Here is a 24,637-nt window from a genome sequence, read left to right on the forward strand (position 1 = left end):
CAACTACTCTGACACTGAGGGAAGGGAACAGTAGCAGGATGAGGGTGGTATAGGTGGAAGGATGAGATGCGGGAGTAAGGGATATGTTGCTGACCAATGGCAGCTGGTGACTGGTATCATGATGGTGACTGGAAATGAAATTTTTAAAAACTGCAGATGCTGGAAATCTAAAAAAACAGAAAATGCTGGAAATACTTAGCAGGTCAGGGGGAAGACAGAGAGTTAGTATGTCAGGTTGTCGACCCTTCATCAGAACTTGGAAGGAGAGAAAAGAAACTTGTTAAACTGCAGGGACGATGGGGGGAGGGGGATGTCTCTGATAGGGTAAAGTGAAGGTGACCATGGGGATAAACTGGAAACAAGATTATCTGGTCATTGAGTAAATGGGAGCAGTTAGAAAGTAAGAACTGGACAAAAGAGTACACAAAAAGTGCTGGAGGAACTCAGCAGGTCAGCAGCATCCATGGAGGGAAATACATAGTCGACCTTTCAGGCCTAGATCCTTTGTCAAGAATGTAGGATTTGTGAAATGCAGAGCAGGAAGACATTCCCCGGCAGGTCAGACTGGGCACATTCTCCATTCTAGAAGAAAAAAATGAAGAACAAATAAGCTGAATCAATATCACAGATGGATGACTGATACAGACTGTGAAATCGTTAATTGAAGTAGTGAAATCCAATAATGATTGCACAAGGCTGGAACGAGCCCAGACAGAAGATGAGGTGCTGTTCCTCAAGCTTGCGTTGGTCCTCCCGCTAACACGGTCAGTAAAAGAGCTATAAGCTAGAGTGGGATGGGGAATTAAAGTGGCAGGCAAAGGGGAAGCTCAGGGCTGCCCCTCCGTACCGAATGCAGTTGCTCTGCAAAGCCGTCACCCACTGGTTTCTCCAATGGAGAGATCAGAATGTAAACACCGAAAGCAGTGCACTGGAATTACACCACAGTGACTGGAACTGCCGGCTGTGCACTGCAACATCGGCACTGACCGCAGTTCCAGGGAATGACTTGGGGAATTACCCGGAGTGGCTGCAGTACCAGCGCCGACCCGGGGCGGCGCAGTGTCGGGGGGGAGGGAATTACCCGGAGTGAGCTGCAGTACCGGCGCCGGCCCAAGGGGGGAGAATTACCCGGAGTGAGCTGCAGTACCGGCGCCGGCCTAAGGGGGGAGAATTACCCGGAGTGAGCTGCAGTACCGGCGCCGACCCGAGGGGGGAGAATTACCCGGAGTGAGCTGCAGTACCGGGGCCGGCCCGGGGCGGCGCAGTCCCGGGCGGGCGGGCCCGCTTCCTCTTTCCGTGCGGCCCCGCACTGCTCGGCTGTGTCGAGCTTCGTGTCCCGCCGTGTCTGTGAGAAATGCCGGCCAGACTCAGCTGCCGGCCCGAGGACCCGGAACCCGGCATGGAGGTGGAGCCCGTGAAGTCGAAGGAACACAAGAGGCACAAGGTGAGGGCGGCGGCGGAGCCGCGGCCCGGGCTGGAGCGGGGAGTTCCCCGGGGTGGCTGCCGGCTGTGATCCCGGGCTCGGACCTTGCTGCGCGGTGTGTCGGCGTTGTCCGTGGGACTGTGCTGGACCGGGGGGGAGGGTCGGGCAGCATCCGTGGGACGGTGCTGGACCGGGGGGGGGAGGGGGTGTGAGGGTCGGGCAGCATCCGTGGGACGGTGCTGGACCGGGGGGGAGGGTCGGGCAGCATCCGTGGGACGGTGCTGGACCGGGGGGGGAAGGGTCGAGCAGCATCCGTGGGACGGTGCTGGACCGAGGGGGGGAAAGGGTCGGGCAGCATCCGTGGGGAAAGAGAGGCAGAGCTCACATTTCCCCCCCAATGACCTTTCATCGTTTTCGGAGTATTTCCCAGCATTTTCTGCTCTTATTTCTAATGTCCAGGTTGTGTTTCCTTCACTTGTCGAGGGAAAAGAGGGAGTGGCAGAGAAATGTGAGGGATTATGTTTTGGAGGGAGAATGGGAAGATGTGATGCAAAGCCGAGGGCACCGTCCTCAGTGTGGCATAACAACAGAGAGATCTGGGGGTACCTGGCATCGCTTGTTGAATGGAACAGGGAAGGTAGGGAAAATAGTTTAAAAAAAACACGGGATCCTGAACTATATAAATAGAAGGATAGAGTAAAAGAGCTAGGAAGTCTTGATTAATCATAATTAAACTCTGGTTCAGCCAGAACGGGAGTATTGTCTAGTTTTTGGTACCTCGTTTTATGAAAGATGGGAAGGCTGTGGACAGAGTGCAGAAGAATTGACCCAAATGATTCTAGTACGGATGATAAGGGCTGTATAACCTATTTCCATGCTTTAATCGTTTTATGATTCTGTATGTGGGAAAACGTCACGGTCATGGAATACACTCAATTTGTCCGTCTCAGACTGAGACCTTCTTAAGGGAACAAGGGGTTTGTTGTTATTTTCAAAGTATCATCGGAGAGAGAAGAGCTGAAATGGGAAAGGACAGGGTCTTTGGTGTGAGTGTGCCAGGGTGGGAAAGGAGAGGAGCTTTGGATTGTATTTCTCACTTTGTCTTTCTCCGTATAAGAGGACAAATAGTGTGTGTGTTGGGGGGGGGGGAGTGAGATGGAGTGAAGATTTTGAGGATGCGTGGGATGTGGAGGACAGTTGTTGGGGTGCCTTTGGAGGCGAGGGGGGATTTAGGAAGTGGGTGAGGGCGGGCGTGGATGAAATGGGGGCGTAATGTTGTAAAGGAAATGTATGAGAGACAGGGAAGAGCAAGAGAAGGCTGAAAGTAAAGTCCACTCCTGGCAGCGAGTTGCCGAGGGATGTTGGGGAGTATTGGGCACAGGTGTTGACAACTGCAATTAGTGAGTTGCAGTACTGGCGCCGACCCAAGGGGGGAGAATTACCCGGAGTGAGCTGCAGTACCGGCGCCGACCCAAGGGGGGAGAATTACCCGGAGTGAGCTGCAGTACCGGCGCCGACCCAAGGGGGGAGAATTACCCGGAGTGAGCTGCAGTACCGGCGCCGACCCAAGGGGGGAGAATTACCCGGAGTGAGCTGCAGTACCGGCGCCGGCCCAAGGGGGGAGAATTACCCGGAGTGAGCTGCAGTACCGGCGCCGGCCCGGGGCGGCGCAGTCCCGGGCGGGCGGGCGGGCGGGCCCGCTTCCTCTTTCCGTGCGGCCCCGCACTGCTCGGCTGTGTCGAGCTTCGTGTCCCGCCGTGTCTGTGAGAAATGCCGGCCAGACTCAGCTGCCAGCCCGAGGACCCGGAACCCGGCATGGAGGTGGAGCCCGTGAAGTCGAAGGAACACAAGAGGCACAAGGTGAGGGCGGCGGCGGAGCCGCGGCCCGGGCCTCGCGTCGGGGCGGAAGGCACGGCCTGGGTTTGGTCGTCGGGGCCGGCAACGTGTCGCTGTACCAGGCTGGGGCCGTGCTGCTTACTGGGGGGCGAGGGGGCTCCTCGTCCTGTCACACAGGCGTCGGAGAGGAGTGGAGAGGGCTGGCGGAGGGTGTGAGGAGAGGAGCATAGAGAGGGGGGATGAGGCTGTGAGGGAGGGCTGGAGGTAAAGGCGAGGGTGTGAGCAGAGGAGGATGGAGACCACTGCGGATGGCAGAGGAACATGAGGGGTGTGGGTGTAAGGAGAGAAAGAATTTGGAGGCGGGGAGTAAGTATGTAGGGTTCTTGACATGCTGGCACGTTGTAACCAAGAGTCTGTCATTTTAGAAAGATAAAGAGAAGAGAAAACACTCGGAAGAAAACATGACCTCGGGAAAAAAGTCAAAATGCAAAGAAAATGGTGTACACGAAGAACACCGGCACTCAACGGATGAAAGTGACCTGAAGCCCCCAAAATCAAAGAAGTACAAATTGGCCAAGGATGATTGTGATGGAAACGCTGAAAGAAAAAACAAACGGGAAGAAAAAAATGGGTTGGTAAAAGATTCACAATCTGAAGCCGTTCCGTGTTCCAGCGATGATTCCATACAGTGCTCAGAGGGTGAAGTAGAAGAGGTAAGCACATGATATGTCTACTCATTGTATAAAATTAAATTCTGAACTAAACCAGAGCCAAACTTCAGTAGTTTAATGTTTTCCATACTGAAACCGGCTCTGCTTTTGCTATAAATACATTTGAAATGTGTTCATTGAGTCGTACGGCACCAAAACAAGTTCTTCGACCCACCATGTCTACGTTGGCCATCAAGTACCTAAGTATACCAATCTCACTTAGTAGCACTTGGTTCATAATCTACTATGCCTCGGTGATTTAAACACTCATCCAGGTCCTTAAATGTTGTAAATGTACTTACCTCCACTATCCACTCTGACAGTGAGTTTGGATTGCAATCATCTTCTAGGTGAAAAGAAGTTATTTCTTTGATTCCCTGTAAATCTATTGTTATTCACATTAAATCTATGCTGTCTGGTCTTAGTAAGAAACTTTTCCACATATGAGAGATTTCTATCTCTCCTTTCTGTGCCTCTCATTATTTTGTGCACCTCTGTCATGTCTCCCCTCTGCCTTCTCTGCTCGAAGCAAAGCAAGCCCAAGCAATCCAATCCCTCCATAGAACTAAATGGTTTTCAGGGATGAAATGCCAAATTTTGATTGAGTGGTAACTCATAGTAAGCAAGTTGTCCTTGATAGTAAATATTTAAATCATCTTAACTAGTCCATTGAGGATGAAAATCAAAAGAAAACAGCAGATGCTGGCAATCTGAAATAAAAACAGAAAATGCTGGAAACATTCAGCAGGTCAGGTAGCATCTGTGGAAAGAGTTAATGTTTCACGTTGAGAACCTTTCATAATAACTTGAATTCAGTATTGTTTTGTGACTTGTGATGGAACTGCAGGAGGGGCAGGTGATATTTGGCAGGGTGAATGGGTAGGATGTTTAGGATATTATGTGATTCCTTTGCCTTTTGCTTGGCATCTGCATGCACTTATTACACAGTAGGACACCATCACTACTGTCAGTAAACCCTGACCTTGTTGCTGGATTTCAAGTCTTGGTCTCTGAGTACTTTTCCATGGTCAGCTGAATGCTGTGCTGGCACACTGGAGACGATGTCTGCTAGTTCTCTCATGGTACATGTTTTCCAGAATCCCATCATGGATCTTGGGTGTTAAGGGCCTGTCATGTAGCAGAGGCAATTGTTATAGGACCTTTGTCTTCCAAATGTTTAGCGTTATGCCCACTTTCTCGGATGTTTCATGGACCAAATCAACATCAACCATGTCGAATGTGCACGTATGTAAATGTTGTCTGTTTACAGTAAATTGAGAACTGATTTTGAATGATACACACTTCTACATTCTGAAATGCTCATCTTGATAAGGTATCTTGTTAGGGAATCTATATACTTTTATACTGAGGAGCAGGGAGTATGTTCTTAGATGCAGGTGGCTATTGTTCTGACTTCCAGTTTATTGAGTGGTAACAGCAATTACCAGGCTTTGGAGCAAGCAGCTTGGTTCACAGTCCTATTTTTATGATAAGCAGTCCATTTTGTATTCTGTTTGAAACATTTGTGAACCATTTCCAATATCTTTTTTTTCTAGGAGCTTTCTCTTGAACAGAGAGAAGGGGCCTTTTCAAACTTCAGAATTTCTCAGGAGACCATTAAACTGCTTAAGGGTACGTGTTTTACTTTGTTTTCTTGCTTCCCTTGCAGACTGATGCTGTGCTCTCAGTTCCACACAGAACTGCTAAACAATGGATATTTATTTATTTGATAGTGCATCTTGTGCTTTTATTTTTGTTCTTTGAAGATAGAAGTGATGGCAGTGTCTTCTGTGCGGTGATTGAAATTATAATACCGCCCGTCACTGATTTTGAAGCCTCAGTTCATTCAAAGCTCTGCCTTTTCCTCTCATCTCTGGTTCTTGCTTTCCACAGGTGATCAGCTTATTCACTGAGAGATGTATGATTACTGAGCCCAGTCTTGTCTTTGTCAGATGTATGCATTTCTTAACATGGGTCATTTGTCAATCAGGAACCGTGGCTATTTCTTTGGGTAGGGGAAGGTTGAGAAAGATGGCTTGACTTTGATCTCTGAGTCAGAGAAAAGCTATCAACAGTGCCTTCATTCCAGATTGTTGGGTTCTTTGAGTTTGAAGTAATTTTGCTCTTGTGCCTTTGGAAGTCCTGACTCTGTTACAGGAATCTGTGATATATGGTGGGCTGAGATGAATCTCTTCCACGAAGGTGACAGTTTTTATTTTGGAAATAATGAATGACTTTGGCTCAGATTGGATTAATGTAGGAAAAGAACCGCAATTAACTATACAGTAACTCTGTAAACGTCGTCTGTCATTTAATGAGATCATGGATGAAGCTACCTCATCCATGATTCTCGCATCTTTTGATTTCTTTGCTGTCCAAAAATCTATCATTACCAACCTTGAATGTAATCAAAGCATTCATGGCCTTCTGGGGTAAAGAGTTCCAAAGATACACAACCCTTAGAGTATAGAAATTTCACACTCCATCCAATTATTCTGAGTTTGTGGCTCCTAGGCACTCCAGTGAGTGGAAATGTGATATGATTGCTTCTAGTTTTCTTTGTTTTGTTGGTTTTGAAGTGTGCACTTAGTCAAAGAAATTTTTTTTAATCCATTGCATCTTTGGTTCCTATCTCACAGCCCGAGGTGTGACCCACTTGTTTCCGATACAAGCACAGACATTCGACCATATCTATGATGGGAGTGACTGCGTGGCACAGGCCAGGACTGGCACAGGCAAAACATTTTCCTTTGCCATCCCATTGGTAGAAAAACTGCAGTTGGACTTGACTGAACAAAGGAGGGGTCGGCCTCCAAAGGTAAACATCTATTTGACAGCTGCATCTGCACCTGTGGTAAAGGAATTTTGTTTGTCTTTTAATAACATGCCTGGGGAAAGCGTTTTCTCATTGATAATGTGGTGAGCACCAGCATGGAAACTCATTGGGTTTAGATGGCAAAGCTTGTAGAGAAGTGTGTTCACTTCAGCTCTCCCGAAGGTGTTGATTCCTGTTGCTCTTTCAGTTTCTCATTCACATGGCTCTTTCTCACAGAACGCATTTCTTCCTTAAAAGAGCACAACATGATTCTCTGCACCCCCCAGCAATCTCTTTAGTTGTACAATGTTTTTTATTCTTCACATGAAAGCAAGCAGGACTCTTCAAAGTGCATGTTAGAACTTGTTATAGGAACTTAATGTGATCAAATATTGGAACAAATAACAGCTTTGAAATTTTTCTACCTACTCTCCACAACCAACCAGAGAATGTACTTTGGGGAAACCAACATTTGCCATGAGAAACTGAAAGTAGCTCTCCAGGAACAAAGATTCTGAGTACTTATTATTTTAGGAAGTTAAAGAATAGGAGCGATTACCTGTCATCATTATTGGCTGGGGAGGAAGCTGAGACGTGGGATGAACTCTGAAAGGTTGACTTGCTATTCAACGCAAAGGCAGAGTCTTGATGGGTGAGAGAACTTGGTTCATTCTGAAGCTGGAGGCAAAACTGCTATTTATTGCCAATCTTCCATAGCTTCTTGGTCTATGTCAGCTACTTCAGGATAGTTTAAAAATTGCTTCTAATGCTAGGGGATTGAAGTCATCTCATGGCCAGTCCAGCTAAGAATTGCAAATTTCCATCCTTAGAGGACATTATTGAACATTATTGGGTTTTAAAATCACAGGTTTAACAGCTTCGTTATCACTTTCTTAATAGCTTTTTAATCTATATTTTATAAAGTTCAAATCAAATTCTTAAGTAGGCATGGCAGAGTTCAGTTCTCAAGAACAGGCTCTTTGGCCCATCAAATAAATGCTACCCATCAAGCACCGATTTGCACTAATCTCATCCTAATACACTAATCCCACTTTATTCTCCCCTTCATTAATCTCACTCACCCCTCCCTCCTGTAGATTCTACCACACATCTACAATAAAGAATAAGTTGCTTGTCCAGAATCACTACGAAGATTTAGCTTGACCACCTCTTGTGCTTGTCTCTTTCTCTTTTCCTTACCAGGTCCTTGTACTTGCTCCAACAAGGGAACTTGCGATTCAGGTGGCAAAAGATTTCAAGGATATCACCAGAAAACTTGCTGTCTCTTGTTTTTATGGTGGAACAGCATACAATGGTCAAAGTGAGTGCTCGTTATTCAACCTACTGACGGTGATTGTTCCCTATCTAGAGAATGAGGTGTGTGTTTCCGGCCTGAGTTCTCTAGTTGGTCAGTGCAAAAGGTCTGTCAGTACCTCTTGTACTGGTAGTACAAAGTAGTTTTGTGGGAAGGACCAGATTGCCAATCCAGTTTTATTTCCGTGTACAACTTCTGTGAATGTGCAAGTCCTGAGAGGTCCTTGTCACTGTCATTCCACCTGTGATGAGACATTGGAATGCAATGGAGTGCCAGCTTCCTAGTAGTTATGATGGATAAGTTTATCCACTGTACTTGCATGAGATTAGACCTGGCACAGGTTCCGTGAATCTATTCAATGGAGAGAAGTTGTCCTGAGGGGCAAGTTTTTAATTGAATTAATTTTAAATTATTGTACGTTTTTGTTTTCTAGTGTTAAGTTTTTGTTTCAATAGTATAATTTTTAATAGTTTTTGTGTATTTTTTTTCAGTGAATGTGAATGCCTGAGACCTTCAGTCATTTTAGCTGGGGTCGTGGCTAAACTAATTATCAAAGCAAGGAGCTAGGTTTGCCACCTACGGAAAGAAAGCTCTCATCTGGAATTAACTAGGTTGGTTAGGGGCATGATGATTAGGTGCCTTGCTGCTCACTAGTATCGATCAGATGTTGTGCATAACTTTGTTATACAAAGCTGACCAATTCAGGAACGAACTTCAGGGATATTCCATCTTTTGGTGCATTGGGCTAGATCTATATGTTATGTTCGGTATAATTAAATCACTTACATTGCTAACTGTTATACCAGTTTTAGATGTTGCAGAAAGCCTATGTGATCACAGATCAGTTGTGATCTGATTGAATTGTGGAACACACTTGAGGGGTGCATTCGCATAGTCTCGTTCCTACCTGCCCAGTTAGGGATGGAGTATACAGACCCAGTTAAGATTGAATTTGCTTTTTAGTGGACAGCATTCGCAATGGCATCGACATTTTGGTGGGAACACCTGGCCGAGTCAGGGACCATTTGCAAAACATGAAGATCAACTTGTCTAAGCTAAAGCACGTGGTCTTGGATGAAGTGGACCAAATGTTGGACATGGGCTTTGCCGAGCAGGTGGAGGATATTCTGAGTGTTGCGTACAAAAAAGGTAGGTCACCTCATGTTCCACGTGACACATTCCCTTTGATTCTTGCATTTTTTTAACCTATGACTTAGTGGTGCAGTTAAAACGAGCGGATTATGTATAACAGCAAGCTGGGTTAGAGCAGAGTTGGGTAATGTAATGAAGTTATCTGGAGGCAAGTTATGACATGTTGCAAGCTGATTGGTTCAGCTTCAGACAGTTGCCAGAGAAGGATGATGTCATTGATGGGATTAAACACAATGGCTTCGGTTTCCTAATATTGGAAAAAAATATGTGCATCTGTTACCAGACATAGATTAACCAGAGTGATAGTTTGGAGAGACTGAAGAGTTCAAGATATGAAACAGAGCTGGATTCTCTCGGTGTATACGAGGAACCTGATGTCTTGGGATAACGTTGCTGGGGGGTCCATGTAGATAAGTGGGGACCAAGACTAGATTTCTGAGGGGGCCTTGGTAGGTTTCTCTTTTGGTTGGTTACGGGTAGAATGTTGGGTACTGAATTTTGTGGAAGATTTGTTGAAGATGCAGGAGAACAATACAGTGCACTTGGGAGAACATGTGAGAGCATTGGAACTGACAGGTCTGGAGGTAATAAGGACATGGATGAGCTGGTCCACCCTTAATTCTGCACGTAGTTGTGGTGTTACTGATGTCCCCTGATGTGTGTATATTTATTCAGCAGAAGATAGAAATGTGCTATAGGCATTGAATGTTTATTGTTTACTGCATGTGTCATATTGTTAATCATCTCCCATGAGATTTTGGATAGCTTTTTTCACATTTGTTTGCCTTTAATACTTGCATCTGTGTTGATTCTGCCTGTATTTGGGTGGATGAATGTAGAGTCATGGATGTTAGCATTCTGCTTCTTGTAATTGTATTATCCCTTCCAAATGAATTTCATGCTTAGATTTATGCAACATAGAAACAGGCCCTTCGGCCCAACTCGTCCATGCCAACCAAGATGTTTGAGCTAGTTCCATTTGCCTGCTTAGTTTGGGACTTGATGCTTCATAATGAAACGTTTCAACATTTTTCCTCCCAATAAGATTCCAAAGACAATCCTCAAACACTCCTCTTCTCCGCGACCTGCCCTCCCTGGGTTTATGAAGTTGCAAGGAAATACATGAAAGATAATTACAAACAGGTTGACCTCATTGGCAAACGGACTCAAAGGGCAGCAACAACTGTTGAAGTAAGTTCCAACTCAGTAAATTAATCTTAAAGCTGGGCTGTTTGTAGTTATTGGAAGATCTGTGTTAAATTACTATGGTTTGGGTGGCTTTCAAATCTGTATTCACATTTCTTGGGGGAAAAAAACTGCATAATTTAATCTAATTCAGAAATATGTAAGTTCTGGCCCTTGTACTGCATCTATATGCCATACTAATCCATATTAATCTCATTTTTCAGCATGTCCCATAGCCTTTTGTGTATTGGCTATTCAAGTGCTTGTCTTAAATGTTGTAAGAATCTCTACCTCCCTTCAGGTAGATTCCAGCTATCCACTGGGTGAAAAAAATCCTTCAGATCCTTTCTAAACCTCCTACCCCTTACTTTAAACTTAGGATTTGAAACATCTCTGCTAAGGGGAAAATGTTTCCTACTATCTACCTTTTCTATGCCCCTCAATTTTGTACACCTCAATCCAGTATCCCCTTGGCCTCCTTCGCTCCAAGGAAAACAAACCTAGTCTATCCAGTCTCTCCTCGTACTGAAATGCTCCATCCCAGGCAACATCATGGTTAATCTCTTCTGTAGCCTCTCCAGTGCAGTCACAAACTTCCTGTGGTGTGGCAACCAGAACTGCACAGAGCTCTCCAGCTGTGGCGTAATCATTCAACTCTCAATAATCAGGATTAAATTCTATCTGTCATTGCTCTGCCTGCCATATTGACTCATCAATATTATCCTGTAGTCTGACACTACTCTCCTCACTGTCAATTTAACAACAACTTTTACATTGTCTTGTAAATTTCCTGACCATACCTCCTACATTCACATCCAAACTGCTAATGTATAGAAAAAACAGTAAGGCCCTCAATATTAATCTATGTGAAAGACAATCATCTTATTCTAATACTTAAGACCAGGAAGAAGTCACGCCCTGGGGACAGTTGGCAGCCTTTTCTGACTCTATTGTATGGAGAATGCCGGAGAATATTGTGTGGAAGCCAAGTTTGTCCAACCATGAGCAATCCATCCCCATCTATCTGGTGTGCTTGGACCTTGTATAGCTAGGATAACTTCAAAGGTATTCTGGATGTAAACATCCACAGTCTTGCCCAATCACCAGCTTTCCTTCAACAAATCCAATTCCCTGCCACAACAAAAGTCTGGATCTCCTATTGTATTTGAAAACTTAAAATAAAATAAACATATTAAATAACTTGTCGATTAGTCTAACTTTGGATGCAGTGTCAGCTTTTTTAATTGGCCATTTTTGCAGCTTTTCATTACGGACAAGAATCAAAGATGTTCTGTAGATGCTGCCTTTGATCTTAAGTCTTGGGTAATGTAATTTTGAGTAGCCTCAAGTGAGCTCCAAATGGATGTTGGTCCACATTGAAAGATTGTTTCCACTTTGACAGCAATCTCATGGAAGATGGAAGTTGTCATTAATCAGATATAGAAAACACTTGGTGGATAGTTGTTGAAAGAAGAATACCTTTTAATACAAATGCCACCAGTATAACAATTCAATTTAACAGTTCTTTCCCCAGTCATGGATGAAAGTATCCAATTCTTAGTGCAAGTCCAAATTCTTCTTGCATATAATTATGCGAATTAAGAGCAGGTATAGGTCCCTTTTTGCCTGCTTCACCAATTAATGAGGTCATGGTTGATCTGATGGTAACCTCAGCTCTATATTCCCATCTACCTTTCACTCCTATGCTTATCGAGAATCTGTCTGCCTTAAAGATATTAAAAATCTCGGCTTCTACTTCTCTTTCAAGAAAAACTTCCAAAGACCTGGAACCTTGAGGGGGAAAATATTGCCTCATCTGTTTTAAGTGGGCAAAGAATTATTTTTAAATAGTCACCCACAGTCGTAGTTTCTCAAATAAAGGTACTTCCATATCCGCTCTGTCAAAATCCCTCAGGATCTTATGTTCCATTCAAGTCCCTTCTTGCTCTTTTAAACAGCTGTGGTTAAAAGCCTAACCTAACTTTTCCTCAAGGCAATCAGCCTATTCCAAAAATTAATCTAATAAATCTTTGAACTGTATAATACATTAATATCCATCCTTAAATAAACAGACAAATATTGTACAGAAAAGTGGTGTTACCAGTGCCCTATGTAATTGAAACCTAGCCTCCCTACTTTTGTATTTAATTCCACCAGCAATAAGCAGTAACGTTCTGTTTACTTTACAAGTTGCTCACGGTGCCAACATACTGGTCTTTGCGAATCATGCGCTAGGACACCTATATCCCTCTGTCTTTCAGAGCACTTTTATCTCCTGCCATTTAGCTAACCTCTTTTCAATTTTTCTGTCAAAATGGACAATTTCACATTTTCCACAATGTACAGGTGACCACTGCCTTACAGGGGTTGAATTCCCAGAAAACCATCTGTAATACAAACCCCCTCTTCCCATTGGATCCTGTAGGAACGCATCCCATTGGGATGCTATTTTATTGGCGATGACAGTGACCCACTGCTGTTGTTTAACAGCTGAGGCCAACGTTAGACTCAGAACGGACAAGGTTTGTGCGAAAAAAAAGAACAAATTCCGTTCATTTTTATTTTTAGTCACTCAATACTGTGAGGCAATAAGATTTGGATACGATGTCACCCTGTCAGCCACACCTGAGTTCCTCCTTTGCCACACCCTCTCCAGTCTAAGGATGTGAACAGATGTTTTAGAGTGCAGTGCTGCCGCTCTCTTTGACGCCTCAAGGCTTGTGGATTAGGAAGTGATCAGGGAAAAGGATGGGATTTGAGGATTGGGGGTAATGGGTTAAAACATGGTGATAGTGGAAGTGGAGTAAAGATTGAGGGATCACTGGCCATTGCTACTGCGGCTCTCCAAAATGCAGCGCGTCAGAAAATGTCTCACAGGTGAAGAGCGTAGCAGCTGGTTGCCACGCCTGCGGCGTGCAGTTTTATCTTGTCCCTTCAGATGAAGGTCGCCAGTCAGGTTGACTGGTGTTTGCAGCACAGTGGGCCAAAGACCACCTGAACAGTTTTCACATGACGTGAGTGTGAATGAACTCTCACAACTGCTTTATTTGTGCTTCTCCTTGTAGTCAAATTATGTTGGTAATTTTAAAAAAAACTCAACTTTTTCTGGAAGTTACTATAGATGTGATCACACTTTGCAATTTATAGTTTCCCACTGCTTTCAGAGCAATAGAATATACCCATTATTAGGTAGCTAGTTAGTTTATACTAGTGTATTACACAGGCATATGCAAAAATAGGCTTCAATGTATTATGCTGCCTGTAAATTCTACTTCTGTACACACAAGAACTTCAACCTAGTACTCAAACCCAGACTGGTATTTCCTCACATTGAGTATGATTTGTTTACTGCTCTGAGAAGCAGTGATGTTTCACAGGCTTATCATTAGCTTTATCTCAAATCCCTACTTTCTCTCCATTCTCCTAGCACTTGGCCATTACATGCCATTGGTCAGAGCGACCATCTGTCATTGCTGATATCATCCAGGTATACAGCGGCAGTCACGGGCGAACTATTGTCTTCTGTGAAACAAAGAAGGAAGTAAACGAGCTGGTGATGAATAACTCTTTAAAACAGGTACTGTAATATTCTCCCTGAGCTGGAATATTCTCATTTGTTAATGACAGACCTGCAGTGTGAGATAAATGAGCAAATTATATTTACCTCTAAAGTAAGGGAGATAACAGGGCTGATAATTTAAAAACTATAAAATAGGTAATGTACTATCCCTGACTTCTAATATTCTCCCTCTTCGTTGTTAAACAGTGACAGATCTGTCACCCAATGCTTACAGTGAAAAACAGGCAAATGTATTCTGTGAAACACTGGAGGAAATATGAGTTGACATTGAAGGCTTCTATAATACATGTATTGTGTAATCTTCCCCAGTTAGACAGGGATGTACAGTGTTTGACAGTGATGCACCTATCACCCAATAGCAAATAGTAACAGATCTGAACCCACGAGTACAATATTCCAGTGTTACCCCGTGACAGATCTATACATGTTACGTAGCATAAAACCGGCTGCTGTTCACACAGTCCAATGAACATCCCAGCTTGGTTACCCAAGTGCTTGGGCTCACATGGTATTTGTCGATTTAATCAATGTCACCTTTTTCCCAAATCAAGTTTGCATTATCTTCTCCAGGAAGCACAATGTCTTCATGGAGACATTCCACAGAAGACAAGAGAGGCTACATTAAAGGGTTTTCGGGATGGCAGCTTTGAGGTCCTCGTTGCCACCAATGTGGCTGCGCGTGGCTTGGACATTCCAGAAGTCGATCTGGTAATACAGAACTGCCCACCAAAAGTAAGTTAGCGCAGCTGATTAGGGAGGGGCATTTATTGCTGTTAGTAAAATGTTGGATTTTTGAATTTTGAAATTCTTTTGAATTTTGCAAGCATTATTTAAATACAATTCTATGGTTCACTTGGACCTAAACTGGGAGCATAACGTTTCAGGTTTTTTTTGTCACCAGTTGGATCTTGTCCATTAGTACCATGGGTGAAGTGTTGAGCATTTCCTCAGTACAGACATTTGTCTTCTGTAGTGATGAGTTTGAGGTGATTCGCTGTCCTATGTATTGTATTTTTGGATGAAGATTTTCTTTTCTTCTAATTTTGCCATTCACTGACTTAGGATGTGGACTCCTACATTCATCGTTCTGGTCGTACTGGCAGAGCTGGACGCACGGGGGTCTGTATCTGTCTGTATCAGCGCAAGGAGGCGGCCTATTTGAGGTCCGTGGAGCTGAAAGCTGTAAGTGTTTGATGTAAAGTGTATTGTATTGAAGACTTCAGAAATCAACACTGTTAGTGGAAGTTATACCCTGGTCTTCAACCAATGGGGATCGGAAGAAACTAGATTAATTTCAAATTCTGCATCTGGAATTGTTTAACCCCAGAGGAATTATTCTCGACCCATGCTAGTGTATAACTTTCTGGTTGGTGCATATCCCAGCATTTCAGTTGCTGTTTAAATGTTAAGTCTACTGCTACATGAAGTCCTGAGCTATCTTTGCTGAGTGTATTCCACCACCCCCCGCCCCCAAGAACCTAGTAAAAATGAAAACAGAGCTATTTCTGTTTTTGCTCTGGTCCTTCCTTCCTTCCTCTTCCCAGGTGTTTACCATTCATATTTAGTCCTCTGTGCATTTGGTTTCTCCTTCTTTGCCTTAATGAATTTCTGATTGTTCAGTTACATCCATCTATGACTATCCTAGCCCCATTCTCACCTGATGGGTCTTCTAGCAAGGGTAACCATGTAAGATTTGCCTGTTGATTTAGGCCTGTTTGATCCAAGACATGGTGCAGAATATTGCATTTTTACCCTGGCTGCATTCAGCTAACCTTGCATTCACTGAGCATCAGATCTGACACCTTGTGGTTCCTACAGTTTGGCTCTTTGTTCATAAACACACGGAATCAATCAAAGACCTAATCTTTGCTTTTTAACATGGCATATATCAGCAATAAAACCCTTGTTTTTATTGTTAAAGTTCTGTTTTTGTTTGCTGTTGCTCGACTGCGCACTTGAATATCTGAACCTCTCTTTCCTGCATATTTTAAATTGATCACTGGAATCTTTAAACTGAGAGTTGTTCTGTGGTCAGTTTCAACAGGGCTGGGATGCAGAATGTTTATCTCAACTCGTTCCCTTCCAGCCTACTTGGATGCCATGTATTCAATAGTTTCTCTGAATGAAATTAGGGATTTTTTTTAATTGGAGCAGTTCTGTGCTAAGGCATTCAAGAGCTAAATTATATTCTGTGCAGAACTTGAAGCCAGTAGAGCAACTTGTCACTTGATGGAGCTGACCTAAAGTCAGTCGAGAGGGTGGTGTCCAACCCACTTGTCCTCTACATTTTTTCCTGCCATCTAATCTTTTTGCACACCCCTCCTCCCAAAGTTTTCAGTATTTAAGCAAACAAGATTGGTCTAAAATTACTTCAAAGTAAATTGCGTAGTGGGAAAGGGAATGTAGGGGGAAGAAATCTAATTCAAAAAGAAAACTTCAGCATTGAGTGTGCTGTTTTACAAAATTTTGATCTGTTTTAAAGGGTTTGAAGTTCAAACATGTTGGAGTTCCAACAGCAGCTGAAATCATCAAAGCTTCCTGCAAAGATGCCATAAGGTACCTAAACTTTTGGATTACTATTTGAAGTTTTCCTGAACTGTGGCTGCCAACAGCAGGCACAGCAGAGGCAATTGATGGGAAGGGATGAAGGTGACTGAATTGGGATAGGGAAGAAACTGGATTTTGTGTTGGGGTAAACCATTGGGGCCCACTGAGATGAATGGATCCAAATCCTGGAGGGGTGGGCATTAGAGGTTAGAGCAGGAAGTCGTTTGGCTAATGAGGAGAGTAACAAAATGTATGTTAATGTGTGAGTAATGTACATGCTGTGATTGATCTGTGATGGCTCTGCCTCCTTAACCAAAGTCAGGGTTAGCAATTAGCCTGCAGACCCAGCTTCCAAAATTCATATTGATGCATGTTGAACAATAAATTATTATTGGAGTGAGGTGCTAAGGTTGGGTCATTATGGGAATTCCAGTAACTGTATGCCAAATCTAGTTAGAGAATGATTTCATTCTGGTGGCTGACTATTTTCACAATTTGGGGTTGAAAGGTCCTTGGATTCCGTTCCAGCATCAGTGAGTGAACATTTCCGTGCTGCTGCTGAAAAGCTGATTGAGAAGCGAGGAGCACTGGATGCCTTGGCTGCTGCTTTGGCACACATTTCAGGAGCAAAGAGCTTTGAACAACGTTCTCTCCTTAACTCAGAAAAGGTAAGTATCACTGTCCCTCCGCAAAGTTCATTCCTTAATGTGACAACTCCCTTGGCGTGGTCAGTAGTTCCATTAATGGCGCAGTGTTATATCATAAATACCGTCTGAGTGCTGTATACCCTTGCCTCGCCAGCAGTTTGGGCTTCACTCCACCTTACAGCAAATCACGAGTTATGAAAGAAGATTATCAGATTCCAGCTCTTGCATCCAACTGTGCTCAGTGTGATTGTTGCTCTATGGCCTGGTGATTAGGTGCTCAAAGTCTCACAGATCTTCATGTGCACTAATTCACAGTCTCAGACTTTGCCAACTTACAGTCTAAAGCTTGAAGATGGTGTAGTCTACAAAGAAAATTATGGGGAAAGGTTATCTTAGAATGTTATAATTCACAGTAAGAATGTCTTGTTTGTCCTGTCTTCACTAGAGCAATACCAAAATAATGGTGCCATGCTGAACTGATTCTCCTGTCCTACTTCCCTGAGCCCTGTTTGGATCTAAAACTAACCCCACTGCCCTCTTTTCCCCAATCTGCTTCAACCCCAAACTACTGCCTTTGCTGGGCTCTTCCCAGCCATCCCAAACTAATCCCATTGTCTCGTTCTTTTGTTATTGTCATCATTAATTCTAAACTAAGTTGACTACTTCAATCTCCCCATAACCCCATACTTGAGTTAGTTGCTGCCCTTGCTTGAAATCTGCACATAATGTTTCTCAGGATAAATGTCCCTATAATGCTAAGGAAGAGGTCCTCTGACTGACCCCAGAATAGTCAGATAGTTGAAGGAACCTGCGGCATTGTAGCTTCAGCTGTAGTTTTTGAAACAGAAAAGGGGAAGGTCTCTACCCTTAGTAGCATTGAGGCTTTTATGGAAACTGCTCTGCATGAAATTGCATAAAATTAAATGGTATTTTCCAGTCCATGCATAGACCTTTTGCTCAAGTCATCTATGCTATGTTTATGTGGCCCTCCCATTGTATTCTTTACTCTGCATGTACTTGCCCTGAAACACATCTTTACTTCATTTATTTGTGGTAGCAATACTGCAGTCACACAATGGATAAAGACGTTTCTCCTGAATTGGATTTTATAGTGACCATCTATCTGGCTCCTTTTCTGGAAACATTCTCTTCTCACTTTCTCATAAAACTGCTAAATGTTAAAGATTACTTTCTTCCAGTGATTTTTCTCAAGCATATTTACTCCTTCCTGATAAGTGTTATCTTGCAATTGTGGTGTAATTTTTGTAATTGTTTCTTGAATTATCAGCATTTTTAAATTTCTTTTCTAGAATGGAGACCAGCACTGTATTACGGTGCTCTATATTTTTTTATATGTACAGACGTGAGGAGCATGATTGGGTCACTTGGGCCTTCAAGTCTACTCCACCATTTAATGAGCTAATAGCTGATCTAATTATAACCTCAACTCTGCATTCCCATCAACCCACTTTCACCCCCTTATCAAGTATCCCATTATCTCTGTGCTCAAAGACACTGCTTTTACTGCTCTTTTGAGGGTGATGATTCAAAAGATGCTCAATCCACAGAGGAAAAAAAAAGTAACCCCTTATTTTCAAACAGTGACCCCTAGTTCTAGATTATCCCAGAACAGGAAACATTCTCTCCACATCCTCCCTGTCAGAATTCATCATGATCTTGTATGCTTCAACCAAGGGCCCTCCCACTCTTAAACACCAGCGGATACAAACCTAACCTGTCCAACCTTCCCTCATAAGATAAACTACCCATTTCAGCTATTTAGCAAGCCTGCTCTGAACTGCTTGCAACATCTTTCCTTAACTAAGGAGACCAATAGTGTACCCAGTACTCTAAATTGATCCTATCAGTGCCCTTTATAAGTGATGCATTCTCCCACATTGCACTCCATTTGCTAGATAGTGGGGCTCTCATTTAATCACCTATATCCCTTTGCACACTCCATATGGCCTTTTCACAAATTACTTGATGCCTGTCTTTGTGTCTTCAGCAAATGTAACAATTGTACCTTCAAGGTCTTCATCCAAGCTATTTGTATATATTGTATAAAGTTGAGGCCCCAGTACCAGTCCTTGTGACAAACCTTTGGTTACATCTGGCCAAGCAGATAAGGACCCACTTATGTCTGTTGTTTCCCATTAGCCAGCCGATCTTCTCTCCATGCCAATATGTTACCTTCTACATCATGAGCTTTAATATCCACAGTGACCTTTGATGCAGCATCTTATCAAATGCTTCCTGGAAACTCAAGTACAGTACATCCAGTGGTTTCCCTTTATCCACTTTTCTAAGTGCCTTTTTATAAAGTCTTTAACAACAGCTTGTTGGCTTCTTCAGAAGGTCAGAGGCCAAGGGATCCAGGGAGGCTTGGCCGTGTGGATTCAGAATTGGCTTGCCTGTAGAAAGCAGAGGGTTGTGGTGGAGGGAGTGCATTCGGATTGGAGGGCTGTGACTAGTGGTGTCCCACAGGGATTGGTTCTGGGACCTCTACTTTTTGTGATATTTATTAATGACTTAGATGAGGGGGTGGAAGGCTGGGTTAGCAAGTTTGCAGATGACGCAAAGATCGGTGGTGGTGTGGATAGTGTGGAGGGCTGTCGAAGCTTACAGAGGGATATTGATAGGATGCAGAGCTGGGCTGACAAGTGGCAGATGGAGTTCAATCTGGAGAAGTGTGAGGTGGTACACTTTGGAAGGACAAACTCCAAGGCGGAGTACAAGGTAAATGGCAGGATTCTGGGCAGTGTGGAGGAGCAGAGGGATCTGGGGGTTCATATCCACAGATCACTGAAAGTTGCCACACAGGTGGATAGGGTAGTTAAGAAAGCTTATGGGATGTTAGCTTTCATAAGTCGTGGGATCGAGTTTAAGAGCTGCGAAGTAATGATGCAGCTTTACAAAACTCTGGTTAGACCACACTTAGAGTACTGTGTCCACTTCTGGTCGCCTCATTATAGGAAGGATGTGAAGGTGTTGGAAAGGGTGCAGAGGAGATTTACCAGGATGCTGCCTGGATTAGAGAGTATGGATTATGAGGAGAGACTAAAGGAGCTAGGGCTTTACTCATTGGAGAGAAGGAGGATGAGGGGAGACATGATAGAGGTATACAAGATATTAAGAGGAATAGATAGTGGACAGCCAGCGCCTCTTTCTCAGAGCACCAGTGCTCAATACAAGAGGGCGTGGCGTTAAGGTAATGGGTGGGAAGTTCAAGGGAGATGTCAGAGGAAGATTTTTCACCCAGCGAGTGGTTGGTGCATGGTGGTGGTGGAGGCCGATACGTTGGTCAAGTTCAAGAGATTGTTAGATAAGCGCATGGAGGAATTTAAGATAAAGGGATATATGGGAGGAAGGGGTTAGATAGTCTTAGGAGTGGTTTGAAGGTCGGCACAACATGGTGGCCCGAAGGGCCTGTATTGTGATGTATTGTTCTATGATTAACACTTCCCTTTAACAGGCAGGGTCGGTAGCATAGTGGTTAGCATAATGTTTTTACAGCGCCAGCGACCTGGGTTCAAATCCGGCCACTGTCTGTAAGGAGTTTGTACGTTCTCCCCGTGTCTGTATGGGTTTCCTCCGAGTGCTCCGGTTTCCTCCCACATTCCAAAGACATACAGGTTAGGAAGTTATGGGCATGCTACGTCGGCGCCAGAAGCGTGGCGACACTTGCGGGCTGCCCCCCAAAAATCACTATGCAAAAGATGTATTTCTCTGTGTGTTTCGATGTACATGTGACTGATAAAGATCTTATCTATCTTAGACTAACTGTTCTGTAGCTTCCAGCTTTCTGCCTCCCCCTTTTGAATAAAGGGGTTGCATTTTCTATTTTCCAGTCTAACAGAACCCTCCACAATCTAATCAAGACAGTACATTTCACAAATTCTTTGCACTTCAGTTTGCCCCCTCCAAGGAATACACCTGCTAAAGTGCCCCATTTCAGCATTGACCATATTGGTGTTAATTTGCCAGTTACACCGATTGTGCACGTTCACAATATAATGTTCTTGGCAGGCGCACTGGTCCCAGCATCTACATTTCAGGAACATCACTTGCCATCCTCCACCGTTTTGAGTACTTATCTTTAATCCCTATTTTCATTCATCTGCTTTTCAGTTTGCCGGCCAGACCATTTTCCTTGACTCCATGCATTTAGTCATGCCTACAAGATGGTACCTTGTCAAGGTCTTTTTAAAAAGACCAAAACGAAGTGACTTGGATAAAACTTCTTGTGCCAAATATATTTTTCACAACCAACAAGATGAAACCAAGGTTGTTCTTGTCTGTTTGTATGCATTCATTAAATTCAATATTAACACTGATTCTTGTCTCAGGGGTATACAACAATGGTGTTGGAATGTTCAGTGGAGATGCACAATATTGGCTTTGCGTGGCGAGGGCTAAAGGAACAGCTGGGAGAGACTGTGGAAAATCAAGTGAAGGGGATGCAGTTCCTTAAGGGTAAAATGGTATGTTGGCAGTGTGCTGTTAAAGTGACACTGTTATACTTAATGAAATCTGCAGCATTTTAAACTAAAACGACAACTAGTTTTGGCCATACAAAACTAAAACACTCCAACTATAATCAGCCCTGGGTTCTGGCAACATAGCCTCGTGCCCATTCTGTTCTTTGCTTCATTGATTCACTAGTCCATCCTGAATTTAAGCCTGAAGATTTGGAAAAGATTATTTTTGGTGCACTGATACCGTTTTGGGTCTATGATGCACAATATACAACAAGCCACATCCAGCCTGCAGGATTTTTCAGTCCAGCCTGCTGTAGAGCTTTCAGCATCGTCATTTTTAATAGAGATGGACTGTAACTGCATCATGAATTTTTGCAATAAACTAAATTATTATAGATAGCAGTGAACCATGTACTGAGCCCTGTTGAACCCCTCTGGAGAAGACCTATCACCTGCAAAACTGGTTATATATCATTACTGTTTACTTGCTGCAATTGAGTTAATTTTGGATCTGATTTGCCTCTCCCTAGATCTTGTTGCCTTCGACTTTAATGACCAGCCTGCCATCTGGTACTAAAATCCATGTAAACTACATGGAATGCACTTTCCTCCTCAACCTTCCTCGTTACCACCTCAAAATTCAACCAAATTAGTCATGCGTGACCTTCAATGCATACTGACTGCCCTTAGGTTGATCTGTGCCTTTCAAAATTAAGATTTGTACAGTTACTTATTTTTCCAGTAAACAGTATGAAGTTAACCTTCCAAACCAGTGGTACCACATTGATGTAACTTTAGCTTTTCTAAATAAAACTTGTTTCATAAAGGTGTGCACCAATGGTTTGGATCATTAGCACAAACGGGAATTTACATTTAGTTGTGACAGGCACAAGTAGCCTATAAGGAGCAGAGGTACCAGACTAACACTCTACATTATTTTTTATTTAGGGTGTGTGCTTTGATGTCCCTCAAGATGCTGTGGAATCCATAAAGGTACATCTGTCATTCCGTATGTGTGCTTTCTGCTGAAACACTTCATTGCTAAAAGTATTCAACTGAAAATAATTTTCCCTTAATATAAGCACAGGAAATAGGCATGTAGCTGAGTAGAACTGAACCCTATTGCACATTATTCAAAAAGAAAATACTGAAAATGCTGGAAATCTGAAACAGAAAATGCTGCAAGCAGGTCAAACGGCATCTGTGGAAGGAGAAATAAAGTTGACATTTCATCTGATGACACATCATCGAGCTGAACAGTTAACTCTGTTTCTCTCCCCACCAAGAGACCATCTGAGTACTTCCAGCACTTCCTGTTTACCAAGTTCTTCCATTAATTGATCCCAGTACACATTTCATACCCAGTACAATCCCAGACACAAGTCTCATTAGAACACAAATTTGGCTGTTGTATCCAATCCCTGTAGTTGAAGCCAGCTACTCCATTACCTGAACTCTGCCATTGAACCTAATCCCAGAGTCCCTCATGAGCCACTTACTCCTGGCATCTGGTGTAAGGTGAGTGTGCTTTACACTGATGATATTGAAACCTCTCTCACAGGGAAACTGGCAGGACAGCCGGCGCTGGAAGCTCACCATAGCAAATGAATTACCAGAGCTGGAGAATGACAGGATTGACAGGGCTTCAGACTTCAGGAAACATTCCAGCAGGAGTCAGAACTGGAGAGGCATGAAGAGAAATTACAACAGCATGCACAGAGCATGGTGATGGAACAGGTGCTGGATCCCAGTCAGAATACTTTTAACTCCTTGCAAAGTCATCTTGAGCGCACCGGACCATGCTGTGACACGCTGAGCGATGCTGGGCCGAAAACTTTTACATTTACAGGGCATTGGCTGAATTGTTGGGTAACAGCTGTGTGGTAGAAATGAGGGTCATTTACCTGGATGGTTGATTACAAAGATATTAAAAAGTATTCCTTTAACTTTGGAGGCTGTGTATCTTTATCTGCGGCAGCTAGGGATTGCCTCTGGAAATGTTAACTTGAGTGCAATTTCTCAGCATCTAGCTCTTGGTACTCAATGCATGAGAGGAGGGGTGCACTGCAGCTGAGCTCAGCTATAAAATTAAGTACCCATAATACTCGTAGCGTTGAAATAAACATTTCAGCCCATCAGTCCCACCATGTTTATTAGCCTGTCCACTGCTGCCCTTCCTTTCAGTCTCACTTATCATTGAATCTTGTCATACCATCTTTCTTGCCCTGCTGCTGTGGTTCCCATCCCCCTGTCACTAGTTTAAACCCTCCCGAGTAGCACTAGCAAACCTCCCGGTGAGGATATCAGTTCCCCTCAAGTTCAGATGCAAACAGTCTTGTTAGTACAGGTCCCACCTGCCCTGGAAGAGAGACCAGCTCCTTAGCCATGTGCTGAACTGCACTATGTGTCTATTTCTCACCTCACTAGCACATGGCACAGGCAGTAATACTGAGATTACAACCCTGGAAGTCCACCTTGGTCCCTAAAATCATTTTGTAGGACCTCACCCCTGCTTCTGCCCATGTCATTGGTACCCATATGGACCAGGACCTCTGGTTGCTCACCCCCCAAAACAGTATACAAAGGGGTATACCTGTTACTGAGGTGAATGGCCACAGGAACCCTGCACTGTCTGCCTACTCCCCTGCTCTCCTTTTCCTGATGGTCATCCATCTATCTGTAGCCTGCACCTTGGGTGTGACTGTCTCACTAAAACTCTCACGTATGATGTCATCCCCTCTGCCGTCCTGGCTGCATCAACTGGAAATACTTGAATGGTTTCCCCCACACCCCCCCCCCCCCAACAGTATCGAAACGGGTATACCTGTTGCTGAGGGAAATGGTCATGGGGAACCCTGCTCTGTCTTACTTCAGATAGGTGGTCACCCATCTATCTGTAGCCTGCACCTGAGATGAGACCAGCTCACTAAAACTTTCATCTATGAT

The 24,637-nt window shown here is 43.7% G+C and overlaps 1 protein-coding gene across 2 annotated transcripts; it reads left to right on the forward strand.

The window, feature by feature from the left end:
* Positions 1-1,279: 1,279 nt before the first annotated feature.
* On the forward strand, positions 1,280-23,637 carry ddx21 (DEAD (Asp-Glu-Ala-Asp) box helicase 21). Of its 2 annotated transcripts, none has more exons than XM_052027398.1 (15): positions 1,280-1,444; positions 3,685-3,972; positions 5,526-5,601; positions 6,609-6,787; positions 7,988-8,105; positions 9,063-9,248; positions 10,297-10,442; positions 13,864-14,013; positions 14,587-14,748; positions 15,079-15,198; positions 16,499-16,572; positions 17,072-17,231; positions 21,560-21,694; positions 22,640-22,684; positions 23,253-23,637. In XM_052027398.1, exons 1-15 carry the CDS (start codon positions 1,355-1,357, stop codon positions 23,418-23,420), a joined length of 2,097 nt encoding a protein of 698 aa, XP_051883358.1. In that variant the 5' UTR covers positions 1,280-1,354; the 3' UTR covers positions 23,421-23,637. The 2 variants fall into 2 exon arrangements, with proteins under 2 accessions (XP_051883358.1, XP_051883357.1); XM_052027397.1 differs by lacking the exon at positions 1,280-1,444 and adding an exon at positions 3,117-3,283.
* The last annotated feature ends 1,000 nt before the right edge of the window (positions 23,638-24,637 follow it).

This window comes from Pristis pectinata, chromosome 12, assembly GCF_009764475.1.
Source record: "Pristis pectinata isolate sPriPec2 chromosome 12, sPriPec2.1.pri, whole genome shotgun sequence".
Classification (NCBI taxonomy): Eukaryota; Metazoa; Chordata; class Chondrichthyes; order Rhinopristiformes; family Pristidae; genus Pristis; species Pristis pectinata.

What these genes read in the sequence shown, in the direction of transcription:
- ddx21 (XM_052027398.1), top strand. Translation starts at nt 1,355, where the DNA reads ATGCCGGCCAGACTCAGCTGCCGGCCCGAGGACCCGGAACCCGGCATG. An exon ending in GAGTGTTGCGTACAAAAAAG is followed by an intron (nt 9,249 to 10,296) that starts GTAGGTCACCTC and finishes CCTCCCAATAAG; the next exon opens with ATTCCAAAGACAATCCTCAA. An exon ending in GGGCAGCAACAACTGTTGAA is followed by an intron (nt 10,443 to 13,863) that starts GTAAGTTCCAAC and finishes CCATTCTCCTAG; the next exon opens with CACTTGGCCATTACATGCCA.